The sequence below is a fragment of the Rhodamnia argentea genome, chromosome 6 (assembly GCF_020921035.1).
Source record: "Rhodamnia argentea isolate NSW1041297 chromosome 6, ASM2092103v1, whole genome shotgun sequence".
Taxonomy (NCBI): Eukaryota; Viridiplantae; Streptophyta; class Magnoliopsida; order Myrtales; family Myrtaceae; genus Rhodamnia; species Rhodamnia argentea.
The window spans coordinates 5,236,098-5,258,987 of NC_063155.1; the positions used below are offsets into that span (position 1 = coordinate 5,236,098).

General features: G+C 42.9%; 2 protein-coding genes across 10 annotated transcripts in view; both read right to left on the reverse strand.

The window, feature by feature from the left end:
* LOC115743640 (ATP-binding cassette sub-family F member 3-like) overlaps positions 1-22,890 on the reverse strand; it is a 134,961-nt gene that overhangs the window by 10,291 nt on the left and 101,780 nt on the right. The window contains exon 1 of one of the 9 annotated variants that reach the window (XR_007198867.1): positions 10,569-10,579. The exons of the other annotated variants lie outside the window; for them this stretch is intronic. The gene's annotated coding sequence lies outside the window, so the exon portion shown is untranslated. Of the gene's footprint in view, positions 1-10,568; positions 10,580-22,890 lie in introns of those variants that run through there. 9 annotated transcript variants of the gene reach the window in all.
* LOC115731110 (putative disease resistance RPP13-like protein 1) overlaps positions 1-22,890 on the reverse strand; it is a 70,886-nt gene that overhangs the window by 8,960 nt on the left and 39,036 nt on the right. Inside the window, exons 2-3 of the mRNA XM_048281067.1 lie at positions 4,567-4,670; positions 510-2,118 (exon numbers count right to left, since the gene is read on the reverse strand). Of these exons, the coding sequence (XP_048137024.1) occupies positions 510-2,103 (1,594 nt within the window). The 5' untranslated portion in view covers positions 2,104-2,118; positions 4,567-4,670. The remainder of the gene's footprint in view (positions 1-509; positions 2,119-4,566; positions 4,671-22,890) is intronic.

Genomic DNA, 22,890 nt, shown 5'->3' on the forward strand with positions numbered 1-22,890 from the left:
CACAAACTTCGACAAGATAGTAAGATTCTTCAAATTACCAATACCCAATGGCATCTCTTTTAGACTCTTTGTATCTCTAACGTCAAGAAACCGTAAGGTGACCAATTTTGTGATACCTTGAGGCAACTTTGAAAGGTTTCCACAACCTCTTAAGATCAAAACTTGTAATTTGCACAAGTTGACAATTGACTCGGGTAGTGTTTCGATATTGGTGTATGAGAAATTGAGATATCGAAGATGCTTTAATTCACCAACACAATTCGGTACCTCTATGATGTAACAACAACATACGGAGAGCACCCTCGGGTACTTCAATTCTTTTATCAAGTCATATAGCACTTTGTTGGAAATGTGGAATTTGTCGGCCCAACTAGATCTATCATGTAGTAGCAATAAACTTCTTAGTACCTGCATTCGGCGATATGCTCTCATGCATTTTGATGTGACATAGCACGACGACGTGAATGATGCATAACGAGTTTTCTCAAGAGATGCGTCATCTTCATTGCCTGCCGATTGAGACTCCCCAAAGCTAAAGAATGTCCCACCCACAATTGACTTTGCTAGATCATTCAAAAGATCATGCATTGAAAACTTAGACGTGTCGACACTTGATTGTTGAAGAAATGATCCGGATACTAACTCATCAAAGTGATTCTGTCCCAATTTCAAGATATTCTCCTTTGCTTTATGTCCATCTAAAAAGCCCTCTGCTATCCATAAGAGTACCAGCTCATCCCTCTCAATTTCGTAATCCTTGAGAAATACTGCACAATAAGCAAAACATCTCTTTAGATAAGTAGGAAGGTGGACATAACTCAATTTCAAAACTCGAAGAACCTCATCATTCTCTCCCATCGGAAGATCCCACATTTTGTTATTTAAGATAGCTTCCCATTGATCGGGATTCCGTTTATCACGTAGGAGACCGCCCAACACCTTTGTGGCCAAAGGTAAACCTTTACATTTTTCAGCTATTTTCTTGCCAATTGTTTCAAGATCCGGGTGCCTCTCAAAATTTGTTGCTCTAAGAGCATGAAAGGCTAATAAGCTTGTACAATTATCAAGGGACAACTCCTCCAAAGGATACGGCAAAGCTCCTGTTATGGAAACAACAGCACGATTGCGAGTCGTGACGATTATCTTGCTTCCCTTAGCCCCCGCTTCAAATGGCTTCAAAAGGGCAGTCCATTCTCCATAGTTTTCATTCCGGACATCGTCTAAAACCACAAGAAACTTCTTCCACGATAGATTGTCCTTCAACTTAACTTGAAGCCCGTTAAGATCTTCGCCCTCGTTGGACAACCCGGTGATCGACCGCAAAATAGTCTTTGTTATGTTGATGACATTAAAGATGTCTGAAACACAAACCCATGCTCTCCTCTCGAAATAGCCACTCACTCCGGCATCATTATATAACCGTTGAGCCAAGGCCGTCTTTCCAATACCGCCCATCCCAATTATGGGGACTATTCTCAATGTGGAATCAGCATTTTTCGCTTCACCGGTCAATAGTTCAAGTATTTCTGCTTCTTCCTTCTCCCTGCCGAAAAATCGAGGTTCCGGCAGAGAACTGCTGGGGAGCCTTTTGTCAGCGTTGGCAGATCTGTTCACAACATTCTCTATTAAGCTTAGTTGAGCCTTCCTGGTGACGATCTCTTCCAACCTATCATTAATCTTCTGTACCTCAGTTTCAGACACGAGCGAGCGCGGGTTTGGATTCGATATGGAGGATTTATACTGGCTACCGAAAGGGAACTTCCATTCCACCAGACCTCCGCTTTTGCTTGATTCTGCCTCTGACTTGGCTTGGGCGGCTTCAATCCCGAACTCGTCGAGCAAGTCTTCCATGTCATAGGCCAGGTCCCGAACATCGCCTAGCCATAGCTTCACTGGACCTTTACCGCTCAGTTGCTTGTCCTCTGCATCATCCAGCACTGCATTGATGGTGTCCAGCATCTTCTTCCACTTATTGAGCTGGTCGATCCTGATTCCAGAGAAGGGCGGTGCTCCTTCCCTTTGCGCATAGCTCAATCCCAGAGAAGCCAACTTCTGGAACAGGACTTGAAGGAAGGCACTCAAAAAAATCTCCCCAATGGCCATGGGTGAATCCGTCAACTGTAGAGAACAACACGGGTTATGGTGAAGCAAAGTGAGAATGAGCTAATCGAGAGAGAAAATGGGTGAATCAGTCAGTGCAGAGAACAACAAGGGGTATGGCGAAGCAAAGTGAAGTGAGCTAATGGAAAGAGGAAACTTTAAGTGCAGGAAGACCAAGAATTCACCTACCAAAAACATTAAACGAAGACCAAGACTTTCCTGGATGCACATCAGAGGAGGACCATTGGAACGAGAAGAAATGCATTGCACTGCAAACACTCCCAAGTCACAATAACTTTTAACATTGGATAAATCAATAGACACCCGCCTTGGAAGACTTGTTCACCAAACATTTTGTATTCAGGAATCGTTCAGAAACCATGTGATCTCCACCCAAAAAGCATGTTCTCTCCATCTCAGCCTCTTCATTTGTTTATCCTAGGTCTTTTGTGCAGCAGAGGAACGCATTCATTAGGCATTTTGTATTTGGAACCGTTCATTAAAATGTGCACTTCACCAAGAAATCACGTGCTGTCCGTCATAAGCAATGGCGATTTTTATGATTCTGATCGGTATGAAGTACGAACAAGAAGGTTGCTTCCTGCAAAGTCTTTCCTTTCTCTTTTCATCTTTCATGAAAAAAAAACAACAGGTTTTTCACAATTTGATGACATTATAATGAAAAAACCACAAGGAGGTTACAGCCATATTTATCTGTTTAACAATATGACTATTCAATCTTCGCATTGTCAAAAAAAATAAGGGAATATATTCCACTTCTTACTGAACTACCATGTACCAAGGACTTTTACTATAAGAGTGAATATGTGACAAGACACAACAAAAGTTATTTACTTTGTTTGGCATTGCGAAATTATGGCAAACGAGACTTTCCAATGAATATTTGCTGAAGAGAAATGAAGCAATCCTCTTATAAAATTTATTGTTGCTTACTAGTTTCATGGACTAAAAATTCCATTATAAATTAATACTTCGATCTCGGGACTGCTAATCGTGTAAAACAATTTCACGTCAGCGTGTGTTTAATAAAAAGAAATCTTACTGTCCTAATGTCACCATCTAACAAAAATCAAAATACCAATTTTTTGTTATTAAACTTGTGATTGAACTTGATATCAAGTATTTAACGTCAACTTTAATCGGGATTATAGATAGGCATGAAATCAGTTCAAGAACCAAAATATTGTTGCTGTTGCATCAGTGTGAGGGAAAAAAAGGAGAGAAAGTCGATAGATGTCTCTTAGCTGTTCCGAGCAGAATTCCTAGAGCAGACCGGTCACAAAATTAGATCAACAACAGCAATCCAGCGAGCACGAGCGCAAGGTTCGGACTAGCAGGAGGAGAACACTGTTTACCAAGGGGGCGAGCACCAGGTTATGATGAAGCCAAGTGATGATGAGCTAATGGAGAGAGAAAACTATAAAAGTCCGGGAAGACCAAGACTTTCATCGGCCAAAAACATTAAGAAAACGACCAAGACCTTCGAAGATGCTCATGAGTGGATAGAGGAATCAAAATAAAATACTTTTTGTCCAACGTGCTTGTGGCGTCAATTGCTATCCTTATTCTTCGGATCAAGACTTTTGGTTGTGGGACCTTTACTTTTGCCCATCCAAAACAGTCTTAGAGTGCACGCATATTTTCTTTAAAAGAGTTATCACTCACGAGAGTTTTGTTGGCCCTTTTTTGCATCGGCATATTCTCAGTATCCTTATGATTGCAATGGGCTTAAGTACAACATAAGTGCCAGAACTTATGGAGTAGCTCGACCTCGCCGTCGCTACCTTACCCAGCGACGGCGAGGATGGCCCCCGCCATGGCCGGGCATGGCTCGGCCTCTCCAGCCACACCTTTGGCCGGTTGCTGGACAATGGCGACCAGCTGGAGGTGGGGAGGGGAGGGGGCAGAAAAAAAGAAAAAGAAAAAGAAAAAAAAGAAAATAGCATAAAAATTATTTAAAAATACAGAAAATTTAAAATATTCAGTGGCCGGCCGGCCAGCGTCCACGTCAGCTCCTGCCGGCCAAAATTAATCGGATGGACTGAACTGGCATAATTATAAAAGGTTTAGAACAGAACCGGCTTAAAAAAAAAAGTTTAGGACTTAGTTGGTAATTTTCCCAACTTTTATAAGATGTGACCCATGTCAATTCATGAAATCACGCTTGAAGACGTGATCCGCAATTTCATGAACACCGATGGCAAAAATAGTCACCAAGTCGCCATGAACTATGCAATCAAGCCGCAACTTTAATCGAGACAGCAAGTATTTGACACCAACTTCCCCCAAAATCTCGTTATTGAACTTGCAAACGGGATTACAGAGGCATGAAATCGGTTTAAGAACCAAAATATGTTGCTGCCGCTGCCCCTTGTTTTACCCAAAATATTGCTTTTGCCTCCGTTAATAGAAAGATTTCAGAAAGAATAGGTGGTTATCTCTTACCTTTTCCGAGCAGACTTCTTGGAGCAGACCGGCGAACGGGATCAGATCAACGACAGCAATCCAGCAAGCACAAGCACTAGGTTCGGACGAGCAGGAAGAGAACACTGGTTGAGCACGGGAGACGAGAAAGGGCTACGGTGAAGCAAAGCGAGAATGAGCTAAAAGGGAGAGAGGAATATAAAGTCCAGGAAGACCAAGACTTTTCACCTACCAAAGAGATGAAACGAAGACCAAGACTTCGAGGATGCTTTCTGTCCACAAGTGCTTCTTTCGTACATATCTATAGTTTCCACAAACCATAAACTCAGGAAGACCAAGACTTTTCGTCCTTTGAGCTAAACAAGAAAAAGGATCAGGTACACCAACCAATCCAATGAGCAAGTTGCTTTGTTTTACTATGGCAATGGTAAAAAAAGTCGCAAATCACCATCTAACAACACACGGTATACTGAAAATTATACTCTACACATAACACTAATGAATAGGAAAATCGCGTTAAAAAAGACCAGGAGAAAAGACCAGGATTCTCTTATCAAGTGGCTTCCGATCATTAACTACTACCTCTACATCCTTCAGCATCTTGCTACGAATTTTTAGCACTGTAATTTCTACTTATACACAAACGCACGAAGACCAAGACTTTACTGGATATCATGTACTTTCTTTTCCTTTTTCTTTCTTGTAAAGAAAGTAGAAGCAAAAGTGAAAAGGAGATGATGCGAAAGAAACTTTAATAAAATCAGGAAGACCAAGACTCTCCGGTATGCAAATTGGCTCTTTCTATTACTTCACTTTTCACATGGGTTCTTTTCTTTTCTTTTCTTTTCTTTTTTCGTTTGAATGAAATATTATCTAATAATTAGCATTGATTGTTGTTCCCTTGCTTATAATCAACAACACAGTAATTTTCGTCCAACTTTTTTTCATGTTTAATCATTTTTTTTATTATTCATTTATTAATCTCAATTGTGCTTGTCAATTAGAATTGTGTCCAGATTTAAGCTTAATTAAAGAAAATCAAAGTGAGAATGAGCTAATGGAGTGAGAAAATGGGTGAATCAATCAGTGCAGCGAACAACAAGGGGTATGGCGAAGCAAAGTGACAGCGAATGGAAAGAGAAAACTGTAAGTGCAGGAAGACCGAGACTTTCCCCCACAAAAACATTAAACAAAGACCAAGACTTTCCTGGATGCACATCAGTGGCTAGAGAAAGAAAAATAAAGCGAAAAAAAAAAAATTTCGTTCGCGATGGTCTGATGATCCTGTGCACTTCACGAGGAAATGACGTGCTCTCCATTATAGGCAATGGTCCGATGATCCTGATCAGCATGAAGACCAAACAGTTCAGAAACCATGTTCTCTCCATCTCAGCCTCTTCATTTGTTTATCTTAGGTCTTTTTGTGCAGCAGAGGAACTCATTCATTAGACATTTTGTATTTGGAATTGTTCGTTAAGATGTGCACTTCACCCAGAAATCGCGTGCTGTCCGTCACAAGCAATGGTGATCTTATGATTCGGAAGGAGGAATCAAGGGACTTCCTATGTTTCCATAATATAGTCAAGTTATCATAGTACGTTATTTTCTTAAACATAGCTAGAGATGCCAATATGGGTCATTGATTCTGAAGGAGGAATCGAGGAACTTCCTGACTTGGGGTGGCGGCAGATTGCAAGCTGCTGACGGGTGGGCGGCGGCGGCGGCGGGGGCGCAGCGGCGGCGGAGTGAACGGACGGCGGCGGGGGGTGGGTGGGTGACCGGGCGGGTGGTGGTGGGCACGAGCCGGCGGGAGTGGCAACGAAGAAGGGCGGGAGAATATATTGGATCTGTACATTTTTAGTAACCTTATGATTTCAATGTCTGATTTATGCTATATTGGAGAATATACAATTAATGTGGGCTTTTACGTAGCAGTTACATACTGAACATTAGCAGCGAGATGAGCAGTAATGATCTGTTGAAAGGTGCTGAGGTAGTAGTTGATGATCGAAAACCGCTTGGTAGGAGAATCATGGTCCTTTGTACGATTTATCTGTTCATAAGTGTAATGCCTAGAGTATAATTTCTAGTAGATTGTACATTGTTAGTTGGTGACGCACGTTTTTTTGTCCAGTGATGAATGAAGCTGACCACAATTTATACGATTATCAAATAAACATCTTTGTGCAACTTGTACTGAATAAAATGAATGTTTTGAAATCTAAAATATTGAGGATACACCCACCAACGATATCTTACTTTCTGTGATACATCTATAAGTTATCAAAGACAGCTAACTTTGTCTGCTCGATAAAGAGAATAGAAACACGTGCTTTAAGCTAAATAAGAAAAAGAGTTGCACACACCAACTAATCCATCAAGCATGTTGCTTAATTTTACTCATGAAATAGTAAACGAGTCACAAATCACCAACCAACCTATAGTCAAGTTGCTTTGGGCTAACTTTTTATGTGCAAAGGATGGTCCTGTCGAGATTCACAATCATCAACAACTACTTCAGCACCCATGAGCAGATCATTGCCACCCATCTTGCTGGGAATTTTTGACAAAGATCTGCATGGCCTCTAAGTTGATCGAGTGAAGAATTGCCATCTCCTATTCCACAAGAGAAGCTCCTCTCTTTCCAACGACAGCCAAAAGTCTTGATATGGAGAAAAAGGAGATCGTTTGATTTAGGGATATGTGCACTAGAAGTTCTAAAACTTGTTATGAAAGTGCAATTAAGTCCTAGAACTTGAAAAAGGTGTACTAAAACCCTAAAACTTGTCAAATTGATACAATCAAGTTTTTTTGTTAACTCCGTCCAATTTGGCTTACGAAAATTACTATCGTCACTTTTTATTATTATTGTATGTATCATACATGGCCCCGACTTGACTAAAATGATGTCATTTTGGTTCAAATCTGATGCTTTAATATAAAATTTAATCATCGTTTTTGCCCCACCATTGTCGGGACCGGTCGGCGACGGCTAAGGACCAGCAAACCACGCCAACCTTAGGCAAGGGCCGCCGGTGGTAGGGGTTGACAACGCTCGTCCAGACTTGGGCAAGGGCCTATAGCTCCTCGCCTATAGTCGGTGGGGATCACCGGGCCACCATTGTCGGCTCTTCTCGGCGATGGTGGGTTGGCGGCGGGAAGGGCTGCATGCTTCCTCCTCTCTTTTTTTTTTTTTTTTTTCTAATTTTCTAAAAAAAATTAAATATTATTTAACTAAATTTCGTATTAAAATTCAGATTTTGTCCAAAACAACATCATCCTAGCCTTATGTTTTATGTTCTAGTCACGTCATCATCACGTAGGAAGAAAAAATAATGAAAATGCCACGTCAGCATATTTCGTTAGTCAAATTTGACTGAGTTAACAAAATGACTCAATTTAACCAATTTGACTAATTTTAGGACTTGATTGCCGTTTTTGCAAGTTTTAGGACTAAATTGTACTTTCGTGACAAGATTTAAGACCGTCAGTTCACATTTTTCATGGATTTTTGTAAACCAAGAACACAATGTGTATCGAAACATAGATATTTCGGTCGAATTCAAATTACTTTTCATGATCTATGTAGCATCGACACTCTTCGGAAGTCTCCGTTCGAGTCGGTGTCGGACATGCATGCCACATGCTCGAACACACGGTCAACGAGTGTCGAAATTCCGACATGCGATCAACGTGTCGGACACGCCACCGACACGAGTGTTCGATCGCCAACACGTGATTCGATCTGTCTGGGTCAATTTTGGAAGTTTTCAATTTTTTAGGAGTAAAAATGTAAATTTATTAAAACCTACAATTCTGAAAATAAAAATCCACCTTCGATCAAAAATAAAAAATAAAAAAAACTCCACCTAATCGCCACTTTGCCCAAACCCTAAATGCATCCGCTCATCCTCTCGGCTCTCTCTCACATGGCTTGCTTTCACGGTCTCTTCCTCTTGGCTCTCTCTCGCACGACTTCGGAATTCTGAGGTTCTTTTGTTATTATCTTTTTATTTGTGGATTTGATTCATCATAAAAATGACAATTAATCATGTATATATAAAAATACACATTTATAATGCAACGTGTTCCAAAGTATCGAAATTCTCTATTTTTTGAGAAATCACATACCGACATGTCATGTCGCGTGCCGGTGTTGGTGTGGATACTTCATAGGTCATGATGACCAAAGTACTTTTCATCGGAATGACCAAGAGTCCACTGGATAGCACGAACTTTTTTGTGTGTGTAGAAAGTGAAACAAAAGTTAAAAAGTGCTAATGGGGAAGAACCTTTAATCGAATCCAGGAAGACCAAGCCTTTACAAGACGCAAATTGGCATCGTCGCTTCACTTATCATATCCTTCCTCTTCCATCCCCTATGTGAATGTCTCTTTTGCCACTACCTGTAGAATTTCCACGCGCTACATGTCTTGCTTAACATGAACAATCTAGAAAAACAAGCAAAAGAAGAAAGCCAAGAAGGAATGGAAAAGATCTCTCCAATGGCCACTGGTGAATCAGTCACCGTTAGAGAACAACATAGGTTGTGGCGAAGCAACGAGAAAATGAGCTAATGGAGAGAGAAAACTATGAGAGTTCGGGAAGACCAACACTTTCACCAACCACGAACATTAAACAAAGACCGAGACTTTGAAAGATGCCCATCAGTAGTTAGAGAAATCAACTTCGAATACTTTTTGTCCACAAACGCTTGTATCGTAATACGTAGGATTATTCCCGGAGACTTTACTCGAATCATGTGCGTTTACATCTGGAAAGTGAAGCGCTTTCTTAAGAAAAGGTACTAATTAGAAAGGAAATTTAATCAATTCCAGGGAGACCAAGACTTTGTAGGAGGCAAATTGGCGTTGTTGCTTCGCTTATCACATCCCTCCTCTTCCATCCCTATGTGACCGTCTCTTTTTCCATTACTAGTTGAATTTCCATGCTATACATGTGAAATTAACCATCACAGCCAGTTACCTTTAATCACTGAATAACTAACATAACTTAATTTATAGGGGCATTTACAAAGTAAAGAATGAATGCTAGGATTTATTGTAATGATACTAAAGTGATGTTTTGTCATTCGACTCCCGATGATAAAATGCCTGGGTTCGGGTCTATAGAGCCGAGGGGATCTCGATCCTAGCTTCTATAGACTCGGGACCGGTGCCCGGGCCCGTGGTCGGGTCCTTGAGCCCAATTCTAGGTCTATAGAGGTTGGGCTCGTAAGCTTTGCACCCGTGCCCAGTTCTCTAGTTCCTCATGCCTAAGCACTAGTGCCCGAATATAAGATTCAATTTATCTTCAAATTTCAGCAAAATATAGAGAAATATTGTCATTTTTCAAGAATGTCAAATTTTTCGCAAACTAAACGGGGTCTTAGTTAAGAGTTTCTTGCTACAAGTAATAACAATAGTATACTTAACGTAACTGGTCATGTAAAAAGGTATTAAAAAAAATTTTGAAAAGCAAAATAAAAAGCACTGTTGTACCACTCGAGCATAATAGTAAGGCCCTATACTTTTTCTTTAATTCCTGTTGTTTTTTGCCAATTGAGATCCCCAAAACAATATTTTCGTTTGAATCACAATCATTGTAACGGATTCTTCAAGTTCAACTTGAAGATTGATATTAACATGTGAGATGAAAATAGGGACAAATAAAGAATCTCGAATGAGAAAATCGAGTAGCCCCTAGTAAAAATTGTTTTGTGTATTGAAATAAAGAATTACAGCAGTAATCAGACGAAAAAAAATTACCCACATACTTTCCCGACAATGACAAAAAAATTAATGGACAAGACAAACGGGGATATTTCCCATTCCAAGTCTCAGAAATGTGTGGCCATCTCGTTAACGGAGAACCATGGGGGACAGCTGGTTACCGGTGATAATGGCTTAATGGTCCGAGTTCACGAGGATAGCCCAGAAGCGATGGTGGCGCCTATATATTGCCTTGTCCGTGACGGGACCTCCGCCCAGCTTGGTGGGGTTATAGCGACGGGACTTGCCTACCAGAGATAATGGGTTGCGAGTGGCATAAGATGAGGACTTTCTCAAAATCTGTCGCAACCTGACCCCACGGCTTCTTAAGGGAGCAGCAAAACGGGTTTAGCGGATTATCAAGCGAGAACTAGCGTCATCTCTTCTCGAGGTTGGCTCGAGCTCACTCAACACGGGCTTTCCAAACCCTTACCGGGCATGGCCTTGGGAAATTCGATGCATTGTAAGCTATGGAGCTCTATCCTATTTGGTAGTCACAACTAGCCTATTAGGGCCGGCTAGGAGCCAAGTAGAAAGCAAGATGATGTTCTACTTATATTAATCATCTAGTTAATGCTCTGTTGGTATCTAAACTCAATTTGTTTACCAATATGATGATTCGTGTAATCTTCTCTATATGAATTTCAAGGTGTTGATATATAAATTATGGCTATGTTATTTAATTATTTATCCCATAAAAAAATTAGGGATCGACTCCGACTCCTAAATGCAAACATAATTTGCGCTATAGCCATTAGGAACATTTTTATTTGGTATTAATATACCCACATAAATTGCATTTAAGTCGATCCACCTGTGAATTGCATTTTAATATGCTAAATGGACTTGAATTTAGAAGAGAGAGGGGCCATGGACTTATTTAATTTACTTCTTTTTCACGGTTGAGTAATCTTTTGAAAAATGCACAATCCATTATGCAGATATTGTCCTAACAGGATCATCTAAAGATGGGAAGTATCAAAGTACACTATTCTACCACTGGTGAACAAGGCATTGGGCGTTGAAGTATCTAAAAGCTGGAGATACTTGAGTAGAGGGTGAACAATCCTAAAACGGAGAGTTAAGTAAAACTTGAAGGTACTATGGATAGGTCACAACGAGATTGAACCAAGATTGCTAATATGCTTGGAAGGACCAAAACAAGCCTGTGTTAGGTTGATATCAGTGTAAGCTAGTTATAACATGGATATCTATTGCGAAAGAAAGCTTAATATTAACATAACACATATGATACGTGTGACAAATTTCTTGACGAAATCTGCGAGATTATTACCTTGACATGTTCTATCTCATTGCTTTAAAGCTTTTGAGCTGGTATGGATTACTATTTTGGAAGGTTTAGATTGATCAAGATTATCGATGTGAAATATTCAATCATGCAAGATATTAACGCTGATTACTTGGACCGATGGCCTCATCATGGCAATAAGGCCAGGTAAGCCTGAATAGGCCGAAGTGCGAATTAGAGCGAGCTTAGACAAAGCTGTTCTGTTCTTGAAAGTGTCTTGTCCAGTTAATTCTAGATCAAGAAAGTCCACCTTAGACGAGAGGGGTGCCAGGAAAAGGATTTAAAAAAAAAAAAAAAGGGATCCGCTCGGAATTTCTGGGTCCGAATCAGGTCGGGGTTGGTCTTCATGCCCCATTCTAAATTTCATTGTCGGTTGGCTCGGGCTCTCGAGCTTGAGATGATTGGGCTCAAACTAGCCCAGACTAGGCAAATATAATTAGAGATGTGCATAGTCCGGGCCGGTCCGGTCCCGGTATGGAACCGGGGACCGGACCCGGTAGTCCCGCCCCCAAATTTTCAGGACCACGGACCGGACCGGGATCAGACAGGATCGGGACCAGCGGTCCGGTCCGGTCCAGGTCCCGGCCCAGTGGGATCGCTAATATTAGCTACTTATAAAAATCTAACTCTTTGAATACAATATGCTTTAGTTGCATGTTAATTTACAATCTATACCCCCGGTTGAATAAAAAAAAAACAAGTTGGAATATCATCATCTTGCTATGGAAAATGACTTCACGTTAATGCTCTAGAAGTAAGGTTTCTAAGTAGAAAAATATGGAGGATCTTGAAAATAATGTAACTGCGTTACTACATGTAGTTTTGGCACAATAAAAGAAGATGAAAAGATTGAAGTAAATATAGGTAGTACAACATAGTTAGCCCGATACAAGAAATGCAAAAAGAAAGCCATTTTTCACAAGTCATTATGAACATGGAAAACAAAAACTTCAATCAATCACAAACAGATAAATAGTATAGAAGAGAGAAACATTAGGTGGCACGAAGTTCACCATATTTACATAATGGAAACCGGAAAAGAACATCAAGATTATGGCATGATTCCTCCAACTAACCGAAAGGCGAAGGTGAGACGTGAGCGGGGAAGCGAAGGCGAGACGTGAGCGGAGAGGCAACAAGGAAACGCAAGCGGAGAGTGTCACGCCCCGATCCTCGAGCACGCGGCATCCCTGTCATCTCGTCCCTCGGGTTAAAAAGATAGCGTCCCGGGCACGCTATCAACCCATAAGTTTAACTATGCATGCGGAAACGTATAATATTCCCGGACAAAAATATAAAATAGGGATAGGCAAGTAGGAAAAACACATTAATTCAAAAACATCATTTAATTTACATTCACGTCGTGAGTCAACCGAAATGACACACTAATTGGTCCCATACTTCGGGACGGGGAATGATCAACTTAGTACCTACTTCAATAGGGCTACATAACTCTCGTCCTTAATAGCTTTTCAAGCACTACTAGCTCCATCACTTAGAACCTAAAAATAGTTTAACAACGATGGGGTGAGATATAAATCTCGGTGAGTCAACGCCTAAGCCTGGCTAAGGCGTTAATTCGTTCAGAGGGTCCTATGAGTCAATTACATATTGATATATAAATATCTCAATCACATGCGGTTCACCTGCTGAAAATCACACGGTATGCAATACTCAACATAATATGCCACGCATAACAACCCATAGACATCATGTCAATCGCATACGTAGACACCACACGTGGTCCAATTATTAACGGCCATCTGGCCCAATTGCACACGCCCGGTGTGACTTTACACTACGACCGGGCGGTGTCTCATCGGCGGGACCAAGCTTCGTCCCTTACTTCCGGCGACGGCATCCGATAGCCCGTGTGACTCGTACGACCGGCACGACACGGCACTATCGGGAATCCCTGTAGGGGCTTCGGTCCGTCACAAGCTGCGACCCGCATCCGACAATCCATGTGATCCGTACGACCGGCATGGCACGGACTGGCCGGCATCCGACAAGTCGTATGATTCCGTACGACCGGCACGGTACGAACTTGCCGGGAATGATCCATCGTGTGACCACTCAAGCATACTCAGCAAATAGCCGGTTTATAATCCGCATTTAGTCAAATGCTCACGTGATATGCTCACACAGTGAAACTCTTGAGTAATCACACAAATGCACATGTTATCCATGCGACCTCGCATCCATAAACCGAGTGATCAAACTCCAACCAATCAATCAATTTGACTAGCCATCCACCAAGGCATTTCATCAATTAATCTATATAAATTATAATCGAGCGTAGAAAAGTAATTCAATGACAAACAATCAATCCAATCGTACGTAATTAAATCCAAATCATCAATCAGTCATACGCTCATTCTTGACCTATTATTCGCTCGCGATCAAGCAATGTCAATCAATTAATCGCTTATTCCGTCCAAACTAGCCTCAATCGAATTAATCCAACTAATTATGGCCATTTAACCTAAACCGAGTCTCCGGCCTAAACCGGCCCTAATTAATCTACCAAAATACCCTAATAATCTAATTAAAATAATCCAAACGTAATTAACGACCTAGCCAAGGATTAGAGGTCGACTCACCGTGAATTAGACGCGGCGATCCTTGAAAATCCCTTCGCACAAACTTTGGACTTGGCCCGGAAACTTTGCCCACGGATTAGGCCACTTGGGCTCCAATTCTCGGACACTTGGCCTGTGGTCTCGGCACACGGGCCTGGACACTCGGCCAACTTGGCCCATGGAGCCGGCACATGGCCCAGGCTCTCGGCCAACTTGGCCGGCCCACTCGGCCCATTTTACAGGACACGGCCCTGGTCAGATAGGGCCACTGCCCAGCCCGTTGGCCCACGAAACAGGCCCGAATAGGGCACTCACGAGCAGAACAGAGCAGGCACGGGCAGGGGCTGAGGCGGCTGTTCTCCACTGTTCCGGGCGGCGAACGGCCGAGACGACGACGGGGACGGCTGGTGGAGGTCTGAGGGAAGTCGAAGGAGGTGGTGGTGGTGGCAAAGGGTGGCCGGAGCAGCGGCTGTGAGCTGCATACAGAAGCAGCAGCAGCAGCAGACAAAACAGAGGAGCAGATGCAGGAAAAACAGGGGAACCGGGACTGTGCAGGGCTGTTCGTGGCTATTTCGGCGTGCTATGGCGGTGGCTTGACTTGGTGATAGCTGAATAACATCAAGGGATGTCTGTGGTGGTTGGAGAGAAGCGGAGCTGGGCTGAGGAGAGACGGAGCAGCATGGGACAGCAGCAAAACAGAGCTCGGGCGTGAAACAGGGGAGGCAGAGCAGGGTCTCGGGGTTTGGGCTGTCCAGGGCTCTCCGACGGCTTGGCAACGGTTATAGGCGGTCGAGGATGGTAGCTAGAGGTCAGTAGAGGGCTGAGGTGGTGGCTGAGGCGGTGCTGGGGGTCGGGTGTCGCTGCAACAGCGAGGGTTCGAGCAGAGCAGCAGTAACAGATGCAAAACAGGGGACTCCGGCTGTGGGATTGTCTCGCGGCTATTCTGGGCTACTACAGTGACGACGACGGTGGTGGTGACGATCTGGAGTGGCGGATGGAAGGATAGGTGAAGGGTGGAGGCAATGGCGGTGGTTGTGGTCGCACGAAATGAGGGCTGAAGAAGGAATAAAAGAAGAAAGAAAGAGAAGAGAAAAGAAGAGGCAGCAGAGGAGTGAACGTGGAAGAGAGAGAGAGGGAAAGAATTGCTGCCGCCTTTGACCAAGAAGAAAGAGGTAAGAATGGGCCCCACCTTAATTATTTCCCTTATCTAGTAGTTCACAAATCCTGGGATGTCACATAGAGGACTTAGGAAAATTAGGTTAACTAGTTCATGTTAACTGGTTCTTTTTTTCTTTTTTATTATTGGATTATTTTGTTTGAAGTCAAATATTTCTAATTATTTTTATAATTTTATGAATCTCTATATATATTTTGAACGGTCCGGTCCGGGCAGTCCGGACCGGTCTCATCCACCATGGACCCGAGGATTGGACCGCCCGGTCACCGGTTCCATTTATTGAGACCGGGGACCGGACCGCCCCCCTCAAGGATCGGACCAACCCGGCTAGTCCGGTCCCTGCCTGGTCCGAGCTAGTCCGATCCAATTTGCACACCCCTAAATATAATATGAAAAGCAGAACGAAAGCACATTTAATTATTTAAAATTTAAAAATATAAAAGTGAACCCATTTCTGAAAACCTCAAATTAAAAAAAAAAAGAGAAATACATGGTCTGTTATCAGATAAGTCAGAAACAATATGGTGTCAGGGCACATAAAATGGGGCATCACTCATGCGTCATCACTATTGCAACGCTTATTGATGGCTTTGCTAGTGTATGAATCCGAGGCTTTGTTCCGAACCTTCACCTCGAGATGCTAGCGAATGGTTTCTGTAGTCCTTTGTTCGTGCTCTGAGAAACGGCACTCCGACAGGGACTCGTGACCCTCATGAGTTGTTGAGTTCTCTATGTTAGTTCTTTTAGCCACAGTTTCTTCCTTGAGTTAAGATCAACATGCATGAGGGAGGAAGGGAGGGAGAGAGAGAGGGAGGCACGAGACAATTCTCTTCAAGGAATTCCGCAAAATAGCCTTGTAACTTCAGTAGAATGGTGTTATGATGCATGTGTGAGTGAATTTGATTGAAGCAATCTCACATCGGAGAATTGATGTGGTGTATAACATTTAATATGTCCTAATTAATCCATAACTTATCAGCTTAAGCTCTTGGCGATATCTCCGTGTGAAGGCGGGTGGGGATATCGAGCTTCTGTGCGCTCCCAATAAATGGTATTAGAACCGATGGTTGGTGACCCATGCGGTTTCTGAAGCAATTAATAAGGTGGTGAGTTGGTGACCCATGCGGGTCCTGGGTAGTGGGCGTAATGTAAAGCAAACAATAAGGTCTTCTGTCGTGCGCTTCCAACAAAGGGGTGAGAGAGAGAGATGATTTGTTACCCAGAAAATGGAAAAAGAAAAAGCGTATGGTTAGGCGCAGAATCAGATGGGCTAAACTTCATAGATTGGCCTTATCCAACCGCAGATCATTGGATCGGCAGCTTTTATCTCTTCCCTGGGACTAATACAGTAGAGCAAGTGACGTTGGTGACTCCATTACTGTGCCATGAAATCTGAACGATCAAAGGGGTACTCCAGAAATTGCCTCCAGACTTGACTGGTAGTCTTGGAGGTCCTCTGTGTGGTGCTTGACCAATTCATATTCAACATCCAACAGTAGTTGTAAGCAACGTTTCCCCATGCTTCAGTTCCCTTGTAATAGGGGCTAGTCCACAGTTAGAAAAGAAGAAAAGGCCTGCAAAACATGCACATAATATTGGAAACAGGCAAGAAACATTTGGAAACGATATTTATATGGCCACACCATCATCTGAGTTGTTTTGTACTAGTACTTTCGTCCAGTTTATCGGTAGTTTTCCTTCGCTCGCGAATCTCATCTTACTAGAAGTCAATGCCCAGAGGAAGCTTCAATAGATTTGCTTTAGTTTAGCTCCGTTCATGCCTCACTCATCAAGAAACAGATCTAACAAAGTAAGAATAACGATGACTCACTCTTGTCGCTGCATGACCGCTTTCGTATGATAGAGTTCTGACTCTCCCATGCCCAAATGTAACTTCTTGTGTTAACTTCGTTGGATATCAGAGAAACCATGATTTCAGATAAGGATTCTGCGAGATGAAGCAATTGCAGCCCATTATCATAAAAAGATATATGTACAGAAAAAATCATGCTTTCTTCTGAAAATTTGAAATGGACACATTCTGCTTTGCAGATGACACTAAAAATGAGGAGCAGCTTCCACGCCAACCAAAAGAAGGCATTTCTAACATCGCTTCCTTTTGTGATGCGGTCATTCACATTCAGAACAATGCCAAGACCGCAGTAAATTAGTGCACTTGTCGTCATGCTACAAGCACCATGTCAGGCGCCCTCATGATGCCAATCGACACATTGAGATACCCTGTAAATTGATGCCACTGGACGTGCGGCTCAACAGTATGGGTGAGAGAGGCGTAGACTGGAACCCGGACCGAACAAAATGTTACCGGGGCAAAAGAAATAAATGAGCGAAAAAGGCACAAACACATGTTTGTCATTCTAATAGCATTCCTCAAATTAACAGAAGTCCTCAGAATTTTCTTCTGCATTTCTCATGGTATAGCCCCAGTTTCTGAAACCGAAAAGAACAGCAAATTCAATCAAAATTATTGAACTTTGGCCTGAAAAATCCTCAGCAATGAGCACCCAGCTGACCAGATTTTTCAAATGAACTGTGCGTTAATCGAAAGGAAAACTTGATATCAAGCAAATTCATGATCTGCAGATCCTGCAAAACTGGAAGGGGAGTACTATCCCAGACCATCCTCTATGACAAGCCATGATCGACATTCACCTTTCCATCTTCGACTTTTGATTCATGTTCTATATGGTGAGCCACATCATAAGTCGCGTGAAGCCCGACCAAAGAGATAATAGAGTATCATCACCACTGTGCATATGAAGAACCTCCAGAATGCTTCAGAGCCCAGCGAACCAATCAAAAATATATTCATCCTATTGACAACGACGGCAAATATGGAACCAGGGGAAACCCCCAGAACCGTGGAGCACGCTGCTGTGGCAGCAATTGCATTCCTAAAGTGCCCAAGAACCAAAAAATAGCAGCAATCACGGAACCAATCCATCCTCCAGTGTTTGAGGCCCAAACTGCTGTCCCTCCAATGCAAGAAGCGACTATGACAAACAGAGAAACCAAAAACTTGCGAAGGTCGCTCTTTGGTGTCTCGCCCTCAACATAATACCATCTCACCAGCAATGCTATAGCCACGAGCATAAAAATTAACAGCGTATTGAAGGAGAACACGCTAGACAAGACATCCAGGCTAGAGAAGAATGCCTCAACAGCACTAAGCACGGTGATCAATAGAGTGGCGTTAATAGGAGTGCCGGTTTTTGGGTGAACAAGAGCGAACCAGGGCGGGATCATGTGAGCCCTAGCAATCTGAGTCATATACCGAGCTTGCCCGATAGCCCCGACCAGCAAACTCGTGGTCATTCCCTTGAGGGAAAAAATGCTGACCACATACTTAGCCCACTTCACGCCGATCCTCGAGAAAGCGACAGAATAAGCAGCATTGCGATCAATTTCAGTGTACTTCTGCATCTTGGTCAGTGCCAGAGCCGTCAGGCAGTAAATCACAGTGATCACAGTCACCGAACGGGCCAAACCAATTGGGATGTCCCTGGATGGCTTCTTGGTGTCTTCGGCCATGGTTGCGACCATGTCAAACCCTGTGTAAGACCAGTACCGGGATTTCGACTGTGAACTCCAGCAGAAGGCGGAGAGCAATGCAGAGAGGCCCGAGACGGCATAGGAGAGCATGATGGCGGGGCTGGCATGGTCGTGGGCCTCCTGGCCGGTGACGACGAAGATGCCCGACCTCGTGACAGGGCCGAAGCAAAGCCAGATGAGGTCCCACCAGTTGAGGCAGCGTTTCATGTCGTTCTCGCTCTCTTTCTTGAGCTCGACGAGCTCTTTGGACTGCGTGGACTGGTCGAGGAAGCGATCCCCGAGGCGAGGGCAGGTCTGAGAGAGGACTTTCCTGTAGGAGGCGAAGTTGACGAAGGATTCCTCAGGAAAAAGTCCTGCTTGCTCCATCTCCAGTAGCTCCTATGCTCTTGGTTCTGCACATCCGATCCACGGAAGGTTGGGGGACTTGGACAGGATTCAGGAGCAGGGGAGGATGCGCATCTGCTTTTGGCCGCGATGGCGGTGCATCGGATTGGAATGGAGAATCCCTTACTCATTTTTCCTTCTTCTTTGGGGAAGGGAGTGAATCTGGACAGTGCCTTTCTTTGTGTCAGTTCTTGACCAGATTCACAACTAAACCATACCCGCGAATGCGAAAAAGAAGGTAAGAGAGCTTTGCATCCAAGACTCGCGCGAAGTTGATTTCTTTTCTCTGTCACTTCTTTCTTTACCTGTGCATCCTTCCTTAGTCGGGCCAAGTTGATTTCTCTCGTGTCTTTGATAGATGATGATGATGATGATTGAAGACATTGGCACCCATGTTGCTGCGATCAGAATTTGACTTTGACACGTGACGAAAGTCCAATAAATACCGGAACACTTTCGATCCTATTGCTTTCTTTTTCATCCCATCCACTATAGATAGGTTCTCTCCGTATTAGGCACGTCAAAACGAGTGGATTGGGTCAGATCAAGTGCTAAAAAAGTCCAACCCAAATTGATTTATTTTTCCTCTTCTGCCTCATTTTTATATTAAAAAGGTTTTCGCGGTCCATACCCTGCTCAACCAGGATTCAAATCTTAGCAATTTTTCTATAGTGTATTAGTTTGAGATTTTTTATTATTAAAAATTTTTTTTGTGGTAAATTTATCAAATGTATACTGGTCTTGCTCTTATTTTAATTTTCTAGGTTATCTTAAACAAAAATTAAATTCATGAAATTTTAGATTTAGTTTATTGATTTGCCAAATGTTTGAAATATTAATTTATTAAAGTTTTCTAAACTTTTCATGACAACAAAGTGGTGGCGGAGAAGGGATAGAGGCGTTGAACCATTAGATGGTGAAAAACGGTTGTAGTGCCACCCTAAGTGGATTATTTGAGTGAGTAGAGTTGGATTCGGTTTGAGTTGGGTCGGGTTCGAAATGCAATTGAGTGCATATGATTTAGCAGGTTAATTTGATCCACATTCATATAGATTATGCCTAACACAACTCGCTCATTTGCCTAATATTCATGACCCGAGCTTAGATAAGGAAATAATAATTTGTATAAAGAATATGTCACGTCACAGTAATGACGTGGTGTGTTACCTAACTTATTATAATTATTTATTTGCTACGAAATCTCATCGTAATTTGCATCATGTGTGTTTGCATTTCAATTTTAATTAATCGGTTAGATCGCATGTCAGTGTCATACGGTGTATTCGTTCCATAACATATCTTCAGGATAGATAACAAAGGGTCCATATTCTTGCAACTTAATCTAATGTATTCCAGACATCAAGACAAGTTTCTGATCTTCAACAGCTTTACACGTGTTCTGGGGCCGACAATAGTGCTCGGATCAACGCTCCAGCGGCGACCACGAGCTGGCTGTCCCAAGGCGTTGCCGCAATCCTCTTGCCCCAGGTACGCTCGAACCTCACCAAGCTCGCCCTTGCCAGCCACAGCCATGGAGGCAAAGATGCCTTCGCGTTTGCCCTCCGCAAATCATCAACCCCACTCACCCTGCCCTTCTCGGCCTAGCTCGGTATCGATCCTGTCGACGGCATAGGCACGTGCTGCCGAAACTTCCAGACCCAGCCACCCGTCCTCACCTACGTCGCACAGTCCTTCGATCTGAAAATGCCCGTGATGGTCGTTGGGTCAGGCCCGGGCGAGGACAAGAAATACAACGTCTTCCCGGCGGGTGCGCCGAAGGGGTTGAACCACGTGGAGTTCTTCGAGGAGTGCCGACCACCTGCTTGTCACATTGTCGCTCAGGATTACGGGCACATGGACATGCTGGATGATGAGACGAAGGGAGTGAAGGGGTTGGCCACGTGCATGTGCCAGAGCGGGAGCTCGAGAGAGCCAACGAGGGGGCTCATGGGTGGGGTGGCTGTCGCGTTGCTGAGGGCATATTTGGAAGGTGACGACAGGACTTGATGGCTCTGAAGGACACGCCCGACATTGCTCCCGTGGAGATCACACTTGAGTATCGCTTGTGAATTTTTTTTGCTGGTGAGCGATTGTGGCTAGATGTGTTTTGTCGTTTTAAATTCGTGCAAGCTACCAACACTTTGTGTGGCATCATATTGTTTCTGCATAATTTGTGAAGAAATCTGAATTGTTCGATATAAAATGAACAGTTGAGATTTTGGAGAGCTGGTTGGTAATCTGGAGGTGGGTTCACTCTTTGGTGAACCAAGTGCAATCTCAAGCAAAGCAACCATTAGGTAAAAAAAAAAAAAAAGGTAAAATTAACAGTCTGTTTTGGATCATAAAACAAACAACTATTAAATAAAAAACATCGTAGGTCCACTTATTCATAAATTTATGATTTGCAGCATACTGTTATACACACGAGACACGATCACGCAAAGACTGTGGTGCTAGTAAAGCTCAAAAAAATATAAAAATAACTAGACCACATGTACCTAAAACTTTTGTCTGTTTTACAATCAAATAGCTAATTTTTTTAATATTCAATCAAGATGCCTCCACTAAATTGAATGTTATGTCACTTGGGTTTTTGTTGGGACATGAACCTCCACGTCATTTTATTTTTTGCCATATATGCAAAAGCAACCTTTTCTTTGTTCTTTTGTCATTTGTTTCTTTTTTCCTCCTCCTCCTTCTTCTTCTTCGTTCAAGCCGCTGCTCTCTGCATGGGTCTTAATCTGCAAACTGAAGTCTGCAAGAGTGTGGATGGAGCTTAAAGAGCAGCCATGGCTGTCGAGGGAGAGAGAGATATGTGGAAGGCAACGGGCCTCACAATCATTATTTGTCGCCAACCTGGGCAGTACTTTTCCACATAAGTGTCCATGTCAACATAACTAAGGTCGACAGCGCCACATCAGGGGAAAAAAGTGAGGAAGAAACGAAGAAAAGAGGGTGAAGGTGATGAACGGAAAAAAAAAAGAAAAGGACAGAAAAGAAAGAAAGAACAGAGGAGAGACAGAGGCTGGTGGAAGTGGTGTGTTTTGCCTGCGAAAAAAGAAAACAAGAAAAGGGGAAAGAGAGAGAGAGAGAGAAGAGGATTTGGTGATTTAAACAAGAACAGAGAAAAATAAAAGAAGAAGCAGAGGATCTGAGGAAAGTAAAAGGAAGGGGAAAAAGCATCAGACTCATCAGACATCAGATTCAGTGATTCAGAGAGGAGTGAAGCTCGAATCAGCATGTCAAAACTCGGATTTTCACCACCGTGACTATCACAACTCTATTCTTCGATCATTTCGATTTCTCATCGGTTTCCTGAACGATAATCTGTCCGGCAAATTCTCCTCGAGAAGCACGCATTTTGGAGTCCTTGATTAGCCAGAGTATGAGGACTATGTCATCTTCTTGATAACATGTTTATATTAGTGTCGCGACCTTCAAAAAATAGACAGGTTAATTTTCGGGTTAATGGATTATCGGGTTAATTAATTAACTAACCTAACTCGGACTCTCCCAAGTCCATACCAAATCGCAACTTAAGATTCAAAT